Here is an 18,434-nt window from a genome sequence, read left to right as displayed (position 1 = left end):
CATAACTTCAAATTTGTGCCAACATGTGGTTGATTAGATTGTTATGGCTTATACACACACAAATGGCTTCCTGTTATCATGCATAGCTGAATACTGTAAGTCCACCCGGACCGGAAGATGACAACATGAGAGCTGAATCTGAGTCCCTCATCCCTGGACGCCCACACGCTGTCTGGTCCCATTCAGATAACACAACCTCTGGACAGAGAGCTGTATGAAGTCGTACATCAAAACTCCCCCTTAAAAAAACACCATATTCTGTTTATTATGCTACGTTAAACCAGAAGAAGAAATGCTAGTCATGCTTCATGTCTATGTTTCTCTGCAAGCACCGCGTCCCAATGGGGTAGTTGACTGTCGTTCGTGTTACATGATTAAAAAGACAGACGCCCTCTCCTCCTCATGGCATTGACGGCTCTTGAGCCAGACAGTCACACCATATTCTGAAATGAAGGTCAAGGTGGTCATGTGACCCACAACATCCACCCTTCACTGTGAGCCCACACTTTATAATCTCTGTCCAACAATGACTTCCAATGATATTTTGTGTTTACGTATGTATTTATTGTTCATGCCCATTATCTTCTGTAATGTCCTTGTTCCGATGCTCAGGACTGCTGACAGCCTGTAACAACAGACAACTGAACCAGGTGGTCTGGGTCCATTCAGACACGAAGATGGTAAGCTATGCCAACACTAGTTCAGCTAACGTTGCTACTGTGCTGTATTGGTGGCTACATCCACCCCTTCAGAAGAGAATATTGTTCTAATCCTAGCTTGGATAAATGTGTATGTCAACAAGCATGCTGTTTTCTGAGCTGGATCTACACAGCCATGTTGAAAGGCCTCCTGCCCTGTTTGTTGAGGTGACAGTGTCGACCTCTCTAAACACCCTCGCCCTACCTCCCCCCTCCCCTCCCCCCTCGTCCAGCCCCCTCCCCCCTCCCCACCCCCCTCGTCCAGCCCCCTCCCCCCTCCCCACCCCCCTCGTCCAGCCCCCTCTCCCCTCCCCCAGGTCAGTCCATGCTCTCTGCTCAGTTCCGGGGCTGGGAGTTGAACTCCTGGCAGATGTTGTGGATGATCTTGGGCACAAACTTGTAGAGGCTGTCGAACTCGTCTACGAAGAAGGAGTGCTCCTTGTCGGGGTCAGTGGCGATGTACTCCAGTTCATCCTGGGCTGCCCAGGCGATGCCGATGGAGTATGCGATCACACCTGGGTCAGGGGAGAGAGCAGTCATCATACACAGGCCTCACCTGCACCTGGCAACACAATGTGAAAACACACGCACACACAGGAAGCTGACCCAACACAGGCGTGAGGAAGTCAGAGGGAGGCTGTTGTGTGAATAAACCCGGAGTGTTTACCTACGGTGTGACAGGAGACCTCTTTCAATCAGGGCCTGACCTCTCACCCTAACCCTGACCTCTCACCCTAACCCTGACCTCTCACCTTGGCGATGGACAGCCAGTGCTGGCACTCTGACGTCATCGTAGGAGCGGCCATCAGTGATGACGATCATGATCTTGCGCTTGTTGGGTTTGGACTTGCTGAAGAGCTGGTCAGCTGCGTAGGTGATGGCAGCGCCGGTGCTGGTTCCTCCGCTCCAGTAGTTGATGCGCTTGATGGCGTTCAGCAGTTCGGCCTTGTGGTTGTGCTGACCGAAGGCAAATTCCAGCCTCTGCTCGTAGGTGTACTGTACGGCCCCCACCCGCGTGTCCGTGTCGGAGATCTCAAACTCCCGTGTGACGTTAGCCACGAACTGCAGCACCGTGCGGAAGTTTCCGGTGCCCACGCTGCTGGAGCCGTCGATGACGAAGGCGATGTCGTTGGCGTTGAGGCAGGTCTTACTGCACATCAGCCGGTCGGTGTCACACACGCGCTTCACCAGGGGCTGCACCGCCTTCCGCAGGGTGAACCAGCTGGACACTGGCAAGGAGTAGAAGCCGTTGGTCCGACACACAGCCTGGGGAATCCGATGACACAAAATAACATTTAAAGACTGAACGTTTATTGTCACTACAACATTATTGTAAAGTGGTGTGACCAAAAACCGTACGTCAGACTAACTAACCTACTTCAGCACTCGCGAGTTGACAGTAATCGTCCATTCCCTACCTTGTCCACAAAGTTAGCCTCCACCACGTTCTGCTTCTCGTTCTCATCTGGACCCTCGATGGTGACGAAGAATATGTTGATGCCAGATTCTCTGGCCAGGCGGGAAGCCTCCTCCACCTTGTCAGTGGGCCAACCATCCACCAGAACCACGGCCACGTTGGGCGCTCCGCCACGGTTACCGTTAGCATCGCTGTAGTAGTGCTTGTTGACGTAGGAAAGGGCCTTCCCTAGAGAGGCACAAGGGCGCAGCAGAGAGGCGTGTTTACACCACACACTGGCAGCAAAGACACCATCCCCTAACCTCTGGGTATGTCTATCGTGCCAGTTCCCTGTCAAGCTCGTATAAAATGGTGCTTTAGGCTGTATGTCCGTTTGTTAAGGGAGTATAATTTAACTTGTTATAACAATGATGCTGGTTCAAGGCAAAGCTTTTGGGAGAAAACAGGAGGTTCTGGTTGCTGTGAACAAGCAGGGAGGCCTTGTTGATTGAGGGAAGTTCAGGGTAAACACACAAACACTATTTGTATCAGGATGCAAAATTTAGCATGTCACAGAGTTACGACTGCATTCTGACGCACTAACAAAAACAGAAGACCAGTACTTATAGTATGAGGCTGACCTTCTGTGCTGGTAAAACCAAATATTCTGGTCAAACTGGGGGAAAAAACACCATTGCTCAGTGGAGCAGGACTATAATTTAGTTAACACTGTCTATGCTCAAATTTAGATTTAATTCTAGCCTCTTACGTGAAAATACGGGTAAACGGCGACTGAACCACGCGATAATTGTGCCCTTCTGGCCGACACTGAAGTGTGTGGCATCCCGTGTCCTGGTAAAGCAGCAGGTCACTCACCCACGTTGGAGAGACCCCCCTTCTGGACGATCTTCTCAATGGCAGACTTCACATCTCTGGAGTTGGAACAGGTCTTCAGACTCATTTCAGTGACTGGGTCATCCCTGCAGAAGGACACACACACACACACACACACAGATACAGATCTCTCTCCTCATCAGCACCAGAAGCACTGTCCCCACACACACACACACACACACACACACAGATACAGATCTCTCTCCTCATCAGCACAAGAAGCACTGTCCCCACACACACACACATACACACATAAAGCTGTCCAACCCACATCGGAAAACAAACCTACGGCCCTTGTTAGCGTGTATGTCTGTTGCCATGGGAACGCTGGACGAGGGTTCTTACCCAAACTGAATGATGCCCATCATGGGTCCAGCTATGCCCACATTCAACACCTGCGACACCTCAGCAAGGAAGTCCTTCTGGATCTTGAATCGACGCTTCCCAATGCTCCAGCTGCCGTCCATCAGGAAGGCAATGTCCACTTTACAATCTGCACACACCACCACACGGTCACACCGTGAGAACTGGGTCACAAACAGTCAGAGCCAGGGTCATGTGTGTGAAACGGGAGGAGGAGGAGGAGGAGGAGGGGGAGGAGGGACGTACTTGGGTCTCCCTGAGATGCCGGCTCTGGGGTTCTGGGGATAGAGTCCTGCTCTCGGACGCTGAACCCTGGAAGACACACAGAGACATGTGGTTACAGGGCTTCTTCTAGGGCTGAAACACCCAAACCTAGCCCAGGGCAGAGTGGCTGGTCCAGACCCTGTAGTGGACGGAGACTACGCCAAACGGAAATAGGATTAGTTCCTGGACCAGTCCAGAGAACTGCAACGAAAGGCTGAGCATTAAAGTGGAAACTGTTTACTCTGTGCGTATCTTTCCCTCCTACAGAGGTCCTGAACACGCTGGTCTCAACAGCACGGCAAGTCTCGCAGTGCAAGGGCTGATGGTTGATGAATGAAAGTGTCCATGGTTGTGTGCTGTGGTCCAAACAGACACTGCGAGGCGGAACAGAAGCTTCTTACCTGGGGTATCATACGGAGTGACTTCTGGCTTCCAGGCGTCTCCAGCCTCCACTGTGTAGCAGAGCAGATGCAACAAGCTGAGCATTAGCACAGCAACCCCACTAAGCAACGGGCTGAGCACTCACCATCAACATACACAGTGATATTTGAGCATTCGGACAGTTCAGCCAATGCTGCATTGAGCTCAAGCAAACCTTTTGTTAAATTGGAAAGGCATGGCAAAGGTTTTCTGAACAAAATGGCAACGTGAGGACCAAACTGAAGCGGCACATTTTTCCCATCAGTAGGATCCTCTCGACCGAAGGCAAGACGAAGCCCGGCAGTACGACTTGTTAGACGACAGGAAGGTACAGTCTGTGTTTGAACGACAGACTCCCTGGGGGGTACCCACCTCTGGTGACGGTGGTCTCTGAGGCTGCTTTACCGCGGCTGCTGTCTGGGTCTGTGGACCAGGGGAGACACACAGCAGTCATGGCTCCGCACACATCAGAGATTTACAACACCTGAGATACACTTTAAAACAATTTTCCCTGAAGTCAGGTCAAAGGTTTATATTTATTTATGCTTGTTTATGTGTTTTTTTTTTGTTTTATTTCTGTGGCTTGGCCAGTTGGTCTCCCAAAACCATTTCTCTTCAATTTTACATTTCGCCGGCTCAACCATGCCACCAAAAGCCGGAGGGAACCAAGGTCTATAATTCCCAGATGTTGGCCAAGTGGAAGTCATTTTTTGTCTTGTCATTTGTCCATGCAGTGGGTTTATCTTAAGTCGGTGATTTTAGGCATTTTGGTGTGTTCTTTCTTGGTGCTGAACATAAATACACTTGGAAAGAGCAAATGAAAGCCACTTACTGTATTGTCCAAAGTTATAAAACCATCTGTCATACTCTGAGATATCAGGCCTGGGGTCACGAGCTAGAGAAGGACGTGGTAAGATCTGTTAGTGTTCTCACAGTGGGCATCGAGTGAAGATGCACACGTTTCCATGGCTGGGATGGGTTAGGGGAATGGCTGACTCCATTTCCAACCATCCCTAAACCATTTAAGAGAATGTCCTTTCAAGGACCGTTTCCTTCTTGTAGCTCTGTCTGTCTGGTTCTCTCTTGCCCCACAGTAAACCTGCCCATACATACAGCACCAGACCAGGGTCATATATCAGAGAAAGCTCTGAGTCATATGGCAGGCACATGGCATGGATCAACACATCTTGAGAGATATTGGCACGGTTTATACTGACGATGGGGCAAAATTGAACACATACTTGAACAGTAGATACCTGTATATATCAGTCATACAAGCCATAGTATGATTTGTACATGCATAGCTGGTATAAACAGATGTAGGTATGAGGTACTGTCCAGCCAAGTGCGAGGCAGCACAGCAGGTGATCCAGGTGACAGGGGCCAGACCTACCTGGCTCAGACGCATCTCCTTCGGCCCAGGTGTAGCCCGAGTCAGGTGAACCAGGCCTAGAGTCTGAGTCTGAGCTGGAGAACACTGTGGCGTCCGCTACTACAGAGAGCACATTTGAATGGAGGACCGTTATGTTTGAGAAAGTATGATTTGATTATGATTGTTTTGTTTTTAAATCAAAGTTTAGACGTTGGTTTATGAGGTTGGGTTAAGAGATTTAGGGTTTGTTGTGTCGTGTTTTTCTTTTGAGTCGTTTTCAATGGCTGCGTTCGATACCTGCCGGCCGCCTGGGCCCAGGGTACCAGTCGGGACGAGCGAAGGAGGTCGGAGGCCAGTCTCTCCGAGCAAAAGCTGCGAGTGGGAAGATGACACAGGAGTGGTCATGGATCAAGCACTGGCACCACTAGAAGCAGCACACACCTGAGGTCTCGATAGGTACTCGCTCTCCAACATCAGTCAAACCCCATGTGAAGGGTGCTTTGTTGCTTCGGAGCACTGACCAAAACACCTTCAAGATTTGTTATGTTAATTTGATGATGATTTCTCAGGTTCTATGGTAAATGTTTTTAATACAGCACAACCCTGAAGCAATAAATACTATTTAAGGTGTTCTTACAATTGGGAAGGTATATTTCACTTTAGTCTCAGCATTATTTTTTATTTTAGGGGTTTGATGGCTTTACAGTGTACCTATTTACAGGTTGTGACTGAAGTTTTTTTCTGACTGTGTGGCACCGAGGCACTCCTTTGTACGTCTGTTTCTATCTGAAGGGGAAAGAAGCTAACGTACGGTGAAAGCACAGGGTCACAGAAAAATGTGTTTCTAGTTCCTCAGAGTGATACTTAATCCCGATGCTGTTGGCTTCGTTTCTCCTCACAGTTTCAAAGGCATACTTTCCCCTCACATAGTGACGGATATTCCTAACCAGAGCTTAAGCGGACGAATAACAAATTATTACTAACACAGAAACAGCCAACAAAGAATCTATGTTCCCATCATGCGAGAACTGTGATAAACTGACAGTCAAAAACAACCCAGAAAGCCCAACAGCCGCGAGAGCCTGTCCAGAGGACCACAACATCGTTCCATGTTCCCGCCGTTAGCTGAGGAACATCCAGACACACAGGGGGCTTACAACAACTCCCAGCCTGGTCTCTGAGTTCCCATCAGCAGCAGGACGGAGCGGCAGCCGGGGCCAGTTGGCTGGGTAAGAACAGCTAGCATGGCTCTGGAGCGTGGGAGTATTGTTATAGTGACAGTGTCAAATTCGGGACAGTATATATTGTAAATCAACGGAGATTAGGGCAGCTCATAACCAGACAAAGCCCTAACCCTATTCCCCAGACAATTGGATGAAGATGGTGCTTGAACGGGATTTAGATAAACTCTCAGATCTGATATTCAGCCTCGGTGTGTCCAAGTTAAGGTTTAAAGGAGATTTAAGGATATCTTCACGTGTGGTTAATGCAAGCCAGTTCATTGAGGGTTTACATTTAGGCCAAACTTCTTGTATTCACAATCAGAGATGGGAAGCCACCAGGTACAAATACTTTGTTGTTTTACTTGTGTATTTTTCTGGTATCAGTACTTTACTTCACTATCTATTTTTCTGACAACTTTTTACTTTCACTCCTTACATGCTTTAAACAAATATTTGTACTTTCTTCTTCTTGCTTTTTCAAGCCGGGCTTGTTACTTTAGTTTTAATCTGTAATCGGTGACATGATCAAAAATATTTTCAAAAAAAAGTTTTGAAAGATATTTTAGATTCATTTTCATAAAAGGTTTCCCCCCCTTTCACTGTTTGAATTATCTTCTTTTTTTTTTGAAAGGTAAAAAAAAAAAATTCAAAAAAAAAAAAAAAAAAAAAGTTTTAAATAGTATTAATATTTTCTACAAAAAATGTTCTAAAGGGTTAAAAAATTATTTTCGAAAAATGATTCTAAAGGTTTAAAAAAAATATTTTCACTAATATTTGATCTCTCTGCATATCTTTTTGGCTTGTCTTACCTGCTGTCATTATTCCACCATGTTCTCTTTTGGGTCCTTCAAGTGAGCATAAGTCTGCTAACTGCCCTGCCCCTCTACCACAGCCTATACCACAGCCTCTACCTCAGCCTCTACCACAGCCTCTACCTAATAATAATAATAATTCATTTAATTTGTAACACACTCTACATTTTGAATCTCAGAGTACCTCTACCCCTCAGCCTCTACCTCTATCTCAGCCTCTGCCTCAGCCTCTCCCACAGCCTCTACCTCTCTCAACCTCTACCACAGCATCTACCTCTACCACAGCCTCTACCACAGCCTCTACCTCTATCTCAGCCTCTACCACAGCCTCTACATCTACCACAGCCTCTGCCAAAGCCTCTACCTCAGCCTCTACCTCTGCCCTGTGGTTATATGGCTTAGCAGCTCTCCAGTAGACTGCAGCCTCATGCAGAGGGTTAACATTAGTGTTGCTTTATAAAACATCTCAACCAGGGGGGTTTATTGCTTTGGTTGGTTCCCTGTTTGATCAGATGTCCCTGCCTCTCTGCCTCTCTGCCTCTCTGCCTCTCTGCCTCTCTGCCTCTCTGCCTCTCTGCCTCTCTGCCTCTCTGCCTCCGCTGGGCAGGCGTGTTTAGAGGTGCAGATGAACGGTACCACCTGGTCAGACCAGGGGCCAGGGGACACTTACTGGGGTTAGACTGGCCCTGGCCCTGGCCCTGGCCCTGGCCCTGGCCCTGGCCCTGGCCCTGGCCCTGGCCCTGGCCCTGGCCCTGGCTCTGGCCCTGGCCCTGGCCCCTCTCAGGTGAGGCCTGCTGAACCCTGTTGAAAGCTGGTTAGCGTTAAGAAACAGAAGAAGAGAAGGAGAGAAGGAGAGAGGGACGGACAGGAGTCAGGACTGCAGCTCTGTCCACAAACTCAGCCCAGCTGTTTTGACTGGGGAGGAGGGGGAGCCTGGCCCCAGAGGGATTTAAGAGCAGAAGGCCAGATGCTGGCTGTATTTACAGGCCTCAGCTTGGTTTCAGCGTGTTCATTTGATCTTTCGTCTTGGAAAATAACATTAGGAGGGAGGACAGCTGATAGCTACTGAGTGCAGTTCAGTATCTAACAGTGGGGATCTTGAGGGGAATGATGTGGAGGATTAGTGGGGGGGGGGTGGGGCTGACCTGAACCAGAAGGAGAGGTGGGCAGTCTCCTGGTGATAGACCCTGATTCTGGCCTTCGAACACCTGGGATTGAGAAGGCAAGAGTAACATCAGACACCGACACAAATGCCCTCAAAGCGATGAAGACTTAGTTACCATATATATTAACAGACTGAACTGTTTACATGAAGTATGTTGAACATCTCCAATCTGGGACTGTTTTTCCATACAAAACTATTTTAAAATGAACAAAACCTGTCTGCACTTGCCAGTACTATCACAGAGCGTAACATTGCTTTCCTGCCAAAATCCATTCACCAGATTTAGACCAAGAAGTGGAGTTCTAACCATTCATAGCTTTGTCCACATGTTTGGCAGTGGTGAGGTGTGTTGGATAGGTGTCAATGTTTCACGAGTGTAAGAGTTTGCAGGTAGAGCAGAGGTGTTAGATGGCTTAGTCAGGACAGGGCTAGCATGGCCTGGCTCAAAGACAACAGATCTGTGCTGGTCCAGAACGTTCCCGTATACCCCTGAGCGTACCGTCTTGACGACAGCTGTGCACACAGACAGCACTGCTGCCATCCAGGTTCTAGGGATTTCACCCCAGTGAAGAGGAAGGAATGAAACAGAGAACATAAAAAGAAAAGTGCAGATGTGAAAGAGAGAGAAGCATGCAGGGAGCGGAGGGCCAAAGGAAACAGAGGGAGGAGGGAACATCAGGACGATCAAAGCTCTGGTTACCTGTGTTGACGCGCGGAGAAAACCTATTCGGATAGGAACCGCCTCTGAATGCTTAGAAGGGATTGAGTGGTTTGGGATTAGATTCTGGATTATACGATATCTCAGGGTGAGCCCTCCTAAAACTGGTGATTCAGAACAGATCGTGAAGGTCGGTCAACATACCTTGGCTTGGGCCCTTTCCCTGGCCATTCTGCCCTACAGCCAATGTTGAGAATGACACAGTAGGGTTTAGGAAAACTGTACCACAACATTAAAAAGCTCTTTACTTATATACAATCTTTAAATGTTTTTAATACTTGAATTTAATCAGTGAGCCGGGGAGGTAGTATTACCTTATAGAGAGTAGCTGTTAAAGATTTTAGTTGCTTAAAACTTTAAAATAAATAGGGTATACTTGGCTCAAGTTATGCCATACATAAGGTGACATTTGACACACTAAATTACTGAATCAGGCTTGCATCAAGAAGGAAAAATGATCAAGTTTCAGATCAGATTCACAACATCTACAGAAGCCTAAAAGCCAATGCAGGTTGCATCTGCAAGTTGCATTTCATTAATTCATTAGCCATTTATATTCAATAGATTTAAATTCAAGCATTCAGAGGCTTTTAATCCTGATGAGATAGGGAAGAAAACACCAAAACGATGAGAAGTGCACGGACACACACAGACCCTGTCAGTTCCCCGGTGAGCACACCCTCACCCTGTCACTCTCCTGCCAAGCGGGAGGAACTTACTTGGGCTGGATGCTGCGGCCACAGAGGCAAAGTATGGATGACTGCTCCCTGGATCAGAGAGACAAGGGCACACAAGGTCACCCCAGAGAGACACACAGAGAGAGACACAGAGAGAGAGCGAGGGAGAGAGAGAGAGAGAGAGCGAGAGAGAGAGAGATAAGCCGTCTAGGACACCACTACACTGCAAATTGTCAAAGAGTTAATTCAACCACCAGGAGTGTTTATAAGGATCCATCTCATGAGAGTGACCCCATTCAACCCCTCCTGGTATTTAACACTTTGAAATGTTGCTGTGTAGGTTCCTAGCATACTCTCAGATACAGAACCTTGGTACCTTGGTCTAATGACAGCTGGGATCGTCTCACAACACTTTCATCTGATATGACTGATGAGGTGTCAGACTAATGAAAGCTTGTCCGAGTCATGGTGATGTTGCCTTAAAGTGGATCTCCAGCTGGGATCGGTGTTACCAGATCAATTCTTACTGTCATTAATCAGAGGATGCAGCGTTGCCCCACGTCAGTACACACACGATCCCAGACATGACATACATGGATCCGAACATTTCAGAAGAGAAAGCTTCATAAATGTACATGTATGTATGTATGTATGTATGTATGTGTGTGTGTGTGTGTTTGACATCTACATACACGCCTGCACCTTTGCTCCATGTTTGTGGGTGTGTACGTGTGTGTTGATGTGTGAATCACCTGCATCTCTGACTTTGTGGACGGCAGCGCGTGCCTTGGTGGTGGTGGTGCTGGTGGGCGGGGGGGTGGTGGTGGGTGGAGGCGTGGTGGTGGATGGGGGTTCGGGGGGGGCGGTCGTGGTGGTGGAGGGGGGCTCCGGAGCCACCGTGGCAGGCAGGACGGTGGTGACCAGGGGGGGTTTAGCCTCCTTCTGACCTGCAGCCGTCGACAGAGGAAGGAGGTGAAGGATGGAGGGATGGATGAGAAGAGCTGCCACAGTAACTCCAGTGTTGTGATGCATTCTTGACATTCCTGTGAGGATGGGAGCGGCCGTGTCCTCTCTGTTCCCTCCAGGTCAGCCGCACAAGACACCGCTTCTGTGCCCCGGGATTCTCCTTCGACGTACCAAAATACTACTAAACTACTACTCATGGACCAACTGCAGTTTATTCCCATCGCAGGGACTGTTCTGACGGGGGCTGCGCCTTCCACTAAAATAGGCTGAGCTCTCACCTGTTTTCACTGTGGATGGTCGTGAGGGGGTGTAGTCCAGGGTGGAGGGGTAAATCACTCCTTTCTTCGGCTTCCCCACTATACAAACATCAAGAATAGACATGATGATCAGGTGGTTTTAAACGACTGTGGAGAAATATGAATGACAGGTGAACTGCACTGTGGCCTGAGGGCAGACGCACTGGGGAAGACGTCACTTTAAATAAGTCAAATAAAAAACAATCAATACAATTATTATTTTGTTTGTAATAAGTAAATTAATCTGCTAATGGAACAAGTTGAAGTTCATGTTACGTAAGATTTCTTGATGTGATATTTAGACCTTTCAAGATATAAACATTTCCTTAAAGCAGATTCATTTTCTTTAATCTAGTAAGTCTTTCTAGAAACAACACGATCCATCCTTAACAACTTACACAGCAAATTAAAAACCTTATGACTTCAAAAAAACTGAGAATCCTCTTTCACCAAGACATTCAAGATACCTTGTCTAACAGGTGCCTGCATCTTACTGAAATGTTACTTGTCAGGTGATTGTGGCTTATGTTAAGCATTATGACATATTTTGACTAGAAACTAGACAAATATACTTTTCTATTTAGATGTTTTTCATCTACCTGAGACCGTAAAAGATTCCCGCCACTTGGGCAGGGAGAGAGAGCGGACCCCGTTGGAGAGACTTCCCTTGTAGATATTCTGTCCTGCCATCTTCCTCACGATCACCTTCCCTCCAGAGTTGGTTATGACTCCACTGTGAAGACAGAACGTGAGTCAGGCTTCAAGAAACTGTCCAACTAACATTGTGAAGCTTCTAGTACGAGTTGTGTTCAGTCCCACGCCACAACACAGAGTGTATGAGTTTCCTTTCATCAATTTCCGGACACAGTTCTGTGTGGTTCTGTCCCAGGTCTTGAATTACTATAATCCAAGAGCTAAAACACAGCAAACATTGTGGACCTCTTAAAAGCAGAACAAATAAACGGACTATGCTCCTGCACGTCCCCAGCAGACCTGGTAACAGAGCCCAGAGACTCAGACCTGGTAACAGAGCCCAGAGACTCACCTGTGGATGGCAGCGTTACAGAGCCCAGAGACTCACCTGTGGATGGCAGCGTTACAGAGCCCAGAGACTCACCTGTGGATGGCAGCGTTACAGATGCTGGAGATGGAAGCAAACACTCCTGTCCCGTACACTTGCTGTTTGGCCTCCTTACAGCTGGCGGGACATTTAGCTATGAATTCTGGGAGGTTGATTTTCCCTGCCCGGACATCACACTCAATGGCAGGGATCACTGGGGTGGGAACAGGGTACCAGGTTAACAGGGTACCAGGATAATAGGGTACCAGGTTAACAGGGTACCAGGATAACAGGGTACCAGGTTAACAGGGTACCAGGATAACAGGATACCAGGTTAACAGGGTACCAGGTTAACAGGGTACCAGGATAACAGGATACCAGGTTAACAGGGTACCAGGTTGACAGGGTACCAGGATAACAGGATACCAGGTTAACAGGGTACCAGGATAACAGGGTACCAGGTTAACAGGGTACCAGGTTAACAGGGTACCAGGATAACAGGATACCAGGTTAACAGGGTACCAGGATAACAGGGTACCAGGTTAACAGGGTACCAGGATAACAGGGTACCAGGTTAACAGGGTACCAGGATAACAGGGTACCAGGATAACAGGGTACCAGGTTAACAGGGTACCAGGATAACAGGGTACCAGGTTAACAGGGTACCAGGATAACAGGGTACCAGGTTAACAGGGTACCAGGTTAACAGGGTACCAGGATAACAGGGTACCAGGTTAACAGGGTACCAGGTTAACAGGGTACCAGGATAACAGGATACCAGGTTAACAGGGTTCAGGTGTTGTGTGTCAAACATTGTGTCTTGTTTGTTTCTACCTTGTTTTGGCTTTTTGGTCTTGGATCCGTTGGGTTTGGCTCCACAGCTGCAGAAGACCAGGACAGCTATAGGAAGGACACAGCACACCACACACAGGCAGCATCACCGGATCACTTGTGGGGTAACCGACTGGTTACTGGGCTCACAGCATTTGCATTTACAGTAAAAGAGAGAGAGAGTGAAAGTGTGTAAAAAATGTAGGTGTGTGTGTGTGCGCAGGCGTTTGTGGTCGTGTTGGTTGCAGATGTACAGTAACCACAGGTGATGAGAGATTGAAGCCTGTGGTATTTTGGAAACATGCTCATCAGTTCAGTGTGGTCTGGTCTACATGCTCTCTTTAGGCAAACTGGGTGTATTTGTCTGCGCTTGTTTGTTTGTGTGGGTGCGTTAGTGTGTGTGTGTGTGTGTGTGTGTGTGAATGAGTTCCATCCTACCAAGACAGATGGCAGTGAGCGCTGCTCTGGTCATCTTGAGGAGGGCTGGTTTGGCAAGTCTGTCAGACGTCCTTGTACTACCTCCTGAGAGAGAGAGAGAGAGAGAGAGAGAGAGAGAGAGAGAGAGAGAGAGAGAGAGAGAGAGAGAGAGAGAGAGAGGGGGGGAAGAGAGAGAGAGAGGGGAAGAGAGAGAGGGAGAGAAAGAGAGAGAGCAACACAGAGAGAGGGAGAGAGAAACAAGGAGAAACAGAGATAAACAGAGAAACAGAGAGAGAGAGAGAGCGAGAGAAAGAAAGAGAGAGAGAGAGAGAGAGAGAGAGAGAGAGAGAGAGAGAGAGAGAGAGAGAGAGAGAGAGAGAGAGAGAGAGGGAGAGAGAGAGAGAGAGAAAGAAAGAGAGAGAGAGAGAGACAGACAGACAGAGTACTACATAAGGTCATGGATTGAGTCAATAAGGAGAGCAATAGGCTTCATGATATCAGTATAAGTATTTTCCAGGACACCCAACAGTATGTTTACAGTAAAAATGCAAGTCTCGTGTATTTGCTCTGTATTCTAGAAGTTGGCTCCAAGTGAAAGGTTTCAAGTTCTATCATGACCCTTTTGTTTATGACTGTTTACTGTACACGTAGGAAAAATGTCTCTCTGTGATTTTGATTCAAAGGGGACGCTGGTAGATGGAGAAAAAAAAACAATGTCAGAGCCTGTGTCAACAAGAATATGAAATGGTCTCCAAGGCTCGATCCCAGGCAGTGCTGTTCTCCTGCAGTAATAATAGGACAGGTGCTGCTGCTGGAGATTACTTGTTTTTTCCGGGCCTGTGCAGATTCATGTATAGTGAGGAGACTGTGTAATCACAGGGACAGACAAGGAGAGAGTTTCCAGCAAGGAGTCTCTCCTGAACACCTGTGATGCAGCCCAGGACCTCTGGAGGGGACAGGGTTGGAGAACTCGGACTACAGGGTTGATGTGATCATGTTGGAATCAGGAGATCATTCACTTGTGGGGTTAGACCAACAGACTGATAATAAGAATGAATTTATAACTGTAAGCAGACGCTTTTATCCAAAGTGACCTAGGCAGGGGGATTTGAACCTGCAAACTCATGATGTACAGTCAAAAGCTTAACCCACAGCTAATGCTATCCCCTACAACCTGCAAGAGTACAACCAAGAGCATTATATTTGGCTTTGGTTCAGTGCTGACCAACACTGTAATGTGCTAAACTGTAAACCTCAGGGGTTTATAATCCAGTGCTGAGGAATTATAGATATAAAATCAACAAGCTGTTTATCTGGGAAATATGTCAGAACCAGTACTGTTCACAGAGACAGTAACAGAGCATTAGACTCATTTAGTCAAAACATCTGTCTTTTTTATATCTACATTGTTTTTATGGTGAATAATCCCCAATGCTGTGGTCCTCTGGGAGTCAGGGTAACAGTCGTTTGGGCTCTCTGCTAACCTGCACCCTGACAGGCTGGTACTGGACGCTCCAACAGGCCTTTCCCCTGTGTTGTGTTTTGACAGGCAGTTGCAGCCATGCTGCACATCTTTCCAGTCTACCCTAGTCAAACCTCCAGGAAGGACAAGCTGAGACAGAAACCTGCACGAGAGAGAGAGAGAGAGAAAGAGAGAGAGAGAGAGAGACAGAGAGAGAGAGAGAGAGAGAAAGAGAGAGAGAGAGACAGAGAGAGAGAGAGAGAGAGCAAGAAAGAGAGAGAGAGAGAGAGAGAGAGAGAGAGAGAGAGAGAGAGAGAGAGAGAGAGAGAGAGAGAGAGAGAGAGAGAGAGAGAGAGAGAGAGAGAGAGAGAGAGAGAGAGAGAGCAAGAAAGAGAGAGAGAGAGACCAGCTGTACAGGAGAGGACAGTCAGCATGTTCAACTGGAGAGTGGAAACTCCTGAAGCTTCCTGCCAAACACCTGTCACTAGTGAACACTACTGTAGAGTCATACTAGTGAACACTACTGTAGAGTCATACTAGTGAACACTACTGTAGAGTTATACTAGTGAACACTACTGTAGAGTCATACTAGTGAACACTACTGTAGAGTCATACTAGTGAACACTACTGTAGTCATAGATCTCACTGCCATCTGGGGTCTACCTGTTGCATGCCACCTTCCAGGTTCCAGGTTCTAGACCAATTTAACTGGGAGGCCAGGCTGGGGCCAGTTCCACTGTGAAATGGAACAGTTACATTAAACATTATTCTTATTAAACTTCAGACCCTGTCTGTAGGAACAGTACACTTCAGACCCTGTCTGTAGGAACAGTACACTTAAGATCCTGTCTGTAGGAACAGTACACTTCAGACCCTGTCTGTAGGAACAGAACACTTCAGATCCTGTCTGTAGGAACAGTACACTTCAGACAGGTATCAGATGTTTAGCTTAGCGTGCACCTGGACTTGACGTTCAGTGATATTTTTTATGTTTTTAAGATTAGCATATTTTCCTCAACTTTCAGGAGGGCTGAATAGGACAGGCAGCAAAACTTCTCTGCATACAAGATGCATAGCAGTGTAGGAAGGAAGGCAATAGTAAGCGTAACCTATTAACATTCTCTGGCTGTTTGATGAAGGCATGAGGGTTACTCGCTTGGGTCCGGCTGCCCCAAGCTCAACATCTCTCACCGGTCACATGTTCAGCAGATTTAAACCACAATACATCCCCTTTGGATAATACCCTCCACACACAATCACCTCGATGGATTAAAAGTCACAAAATAACAACTTGACGATTAGCCAAAGCCGACTGCTTCTGCAGAAAACCCCTCAGCAGGTCCTTCATGAACAGTATGATCGTGTTCCCTGCTCCTCTCATAAACAGCTGAAACCTGAGAGGTGATTACAGGTGACTCCTCCTGTTCTGTAAGCAGAACCCTAGTGTTTCCAGGTGATGCCTATACGCTAAGGTGTGCAGTGAGAGGACAAGGAGGGGGCGAGGGGAAAAGGAGAGCATGTGTTAAATCTGAATCAGCACAATCCACATTTGTCACAAAATATCAAAATGCATCACTGATCAGGGAACAGTAAAGCCTGCTAACCTGCGTGTCGCGTATATCTCACACGAAACAGAACATCACTACCGGTTCTACTGCCATCAAGAAGGATCCCAGGTCTCCTACCGTGAGCTTTATTCCCACAGACAGCAACCTCATAGTTCAATCACTAAACTGCAAAGTTCACATTCTTTTGAAGAGGTAACCATGGAGACATGGTGAGGAACACAAGAGTCAAAGCTGACATGTGCTCTGACAGACCTGGGGGCTTGTGGTGCTGGGCTATAAACTACCACAAAGGTTAAACGTTTGATAACGAACTGGAATACATAGCGTTCAATTACAACACCCACATCCACAATTGTCAGACCTGTAATCCTATACGGGCAAATAAGCAGTCCCTTGAATAATCTTAAGGGAAAACACATTCTTCCAGTGGATGGAGGCTGAGTATCTGAAACTCTTGGCAAACACATTCAGGGATCATGTGCCAAGTGCTCTCTGAGCCGAGTGAGACCGTGTGGACCAGGGAGGGTTCTGACACTCATCTAACAAGTCTCTACAAGGTCACTTCCATGCAGGCAGACTCCAGCTGACTTCATAACATTTCATCTTTCTCGTTTGTTTGTTCAGCACACCATTTCTTTAAATCTAGGAAGTTTGTTTAGCGCAAGTTAGATCATGTAATGCGCTGCTAGTCATAAGAGCCACCTGTGTTTAATCAAAATGCAACAAAAAACCCTAAAGCAAAAAAAAAAAGAATAATTGCGTTCCAAATGAAAACGATAACGATAATGAAACCGGGTAGATGAAAGCGTGGAAGCATCAAAGCTGAACAGACAACTGGCATAGATTACTTTCTGAGATTGTCAGCATCTCAAATGCGGCGCGGGGCCACAGCTTCGTCTCGAGCAAGGATGGAACTGTACAAGGGGAGGGATCGCTTGATAGAAAAAAGCTGGAAAAACCCGCAAATGACTTTCAGTGAACACTGTATAGCTTTGGGCCAACGGTTCAAGTCCGAACTAGTTATTCGCACAGAGACTGTAAGAGTCGGATCCATAAATAAAAAAGCGTTTTTCTGTCTGAGCTCAAGAATGCTAACTATTGAAAAACTGTATGAAGTTGAAGCAGTAGTAAAATAGTAAAATGTTAATCTCACCCCCATGAGGATAGTAGAAAATCAAGTTACTAAAATGACTAATGCACAAAAACCGCATAAATAGGAAATTACAAACAGGTTGGCAGAATGCGAACCTGGTCAAACGTTGGCTAATTGATCATGACAGTCAAAATGTTTTCAGAGCTAAATAAAATGCGCCACATCGTCAGAAATCACATAACTTAACACAACAAGCTTACCTGAAACGTCTTAAAATATTCCTAAGAAGTGGCAGGTTTTTCTTGGTTTTCAAATGGTTGCGGCGCTCATTTAGGGACTATCCAGGTCTTCATGCATGTGTGTTACTCGTAGTTATGCGCGATGAGCTGGTCCACCTTCACTCTGTCTGCATGGTCCGGTTTGTGCGGCGGCGCTCATTAAAAGTGGAGAACGGGACGGAGCCGAGGCAAGCTTTTCCCCATCGCCCGTCCCACTTAGGAGCGCAGAATGCTTTCAGACAACACTCCACAGCGGAACCCTGAGGCTATAATAAGAGGATGCTAGCTTACGGCAATTTCTGGAATTCCAACAGAATTGAACTTCTTGTCAGTATCATTCTAAATCACAGTTGTTAAGTCATAGCAGTGGCATCTTCCTAGTATGCGATAAAAAATGTGAAATACACAAAACGTATTTTGGGGTATAAACTACACGCCATATTATCTGATCAGTTCCCTAT

At 47.0% G+C, this 18,434-nt stretch overlaps 1 protein-coding gene across 1 annotated transcript; it reads right to left on the bottom strand.

Moving 5' to 3' along the window:
- Window positions 1-1,007: 1,007 nt before the first annotated feature.
- On the bottom strand, window positions 1,008-18,101 carry vit (vitrin). Its single transcript, XM_084667294.1, has 23 exons — window positions 17,956-18,101; window positions 13,594-13,677; window positions 13,159-13,224; window positions 12,382-12,538; window positions 11,864-11,997; window positions 11,247-11,324; window positions 10,755-10,949; window positions 10,045-10,092; window positions 9,470-9,544; window positions 9,308-9,358; window positions 8,588-8,650; window positions 8,113-8,253; window positions 5,705-5,779; window positions 5,429-5,527; window positions 4,868-4,930; window positions 4,408-4,458; window positions 4,017-4,067; window positions 3,598-3,663; window positions 3,334-3,481; window positions 2,971-3,074; window positions 2,117-2,343; window positions 1,451-1,964; window positions 1,008-1,213 (listed from the first exon to the last, which is right to left on the bottom strand). The coding sequence occupies exons 2-23, from the start codon at window positions 13,625-13,627 to the stop codon at window positions 1,035-1,037; spliced, it is 2,619 nt and encodes an 872-aa protein (XP_084523420.1). The 5' UTR covers window positions 13,628-13,677; window positions 17,956-18,101; the 3' UTR covers window positions 1,008-1,034.
- Window positions 18,102-18,434: the final 333 nt, after the last annotated feature.

Source organism: Hypomesus nipponensis, chromosome 11 (genome assembly GCF_054491055.1).
Source record: "Hypomesus nipponensis isolate SF chromosome 11, ASM5449105v1, whole genome shotgun sequence".
NCBI lineage: Eukaryota > Metazoa > Chordata > Actinopteri > Osmeriformes > Osmeridae > Hypomesus > Hypomesus nipponensis.
Note: the sequence above shows the minus strand (reverse complement) of the source record. Positions and strands in the feature narration are given on the sequence as shown.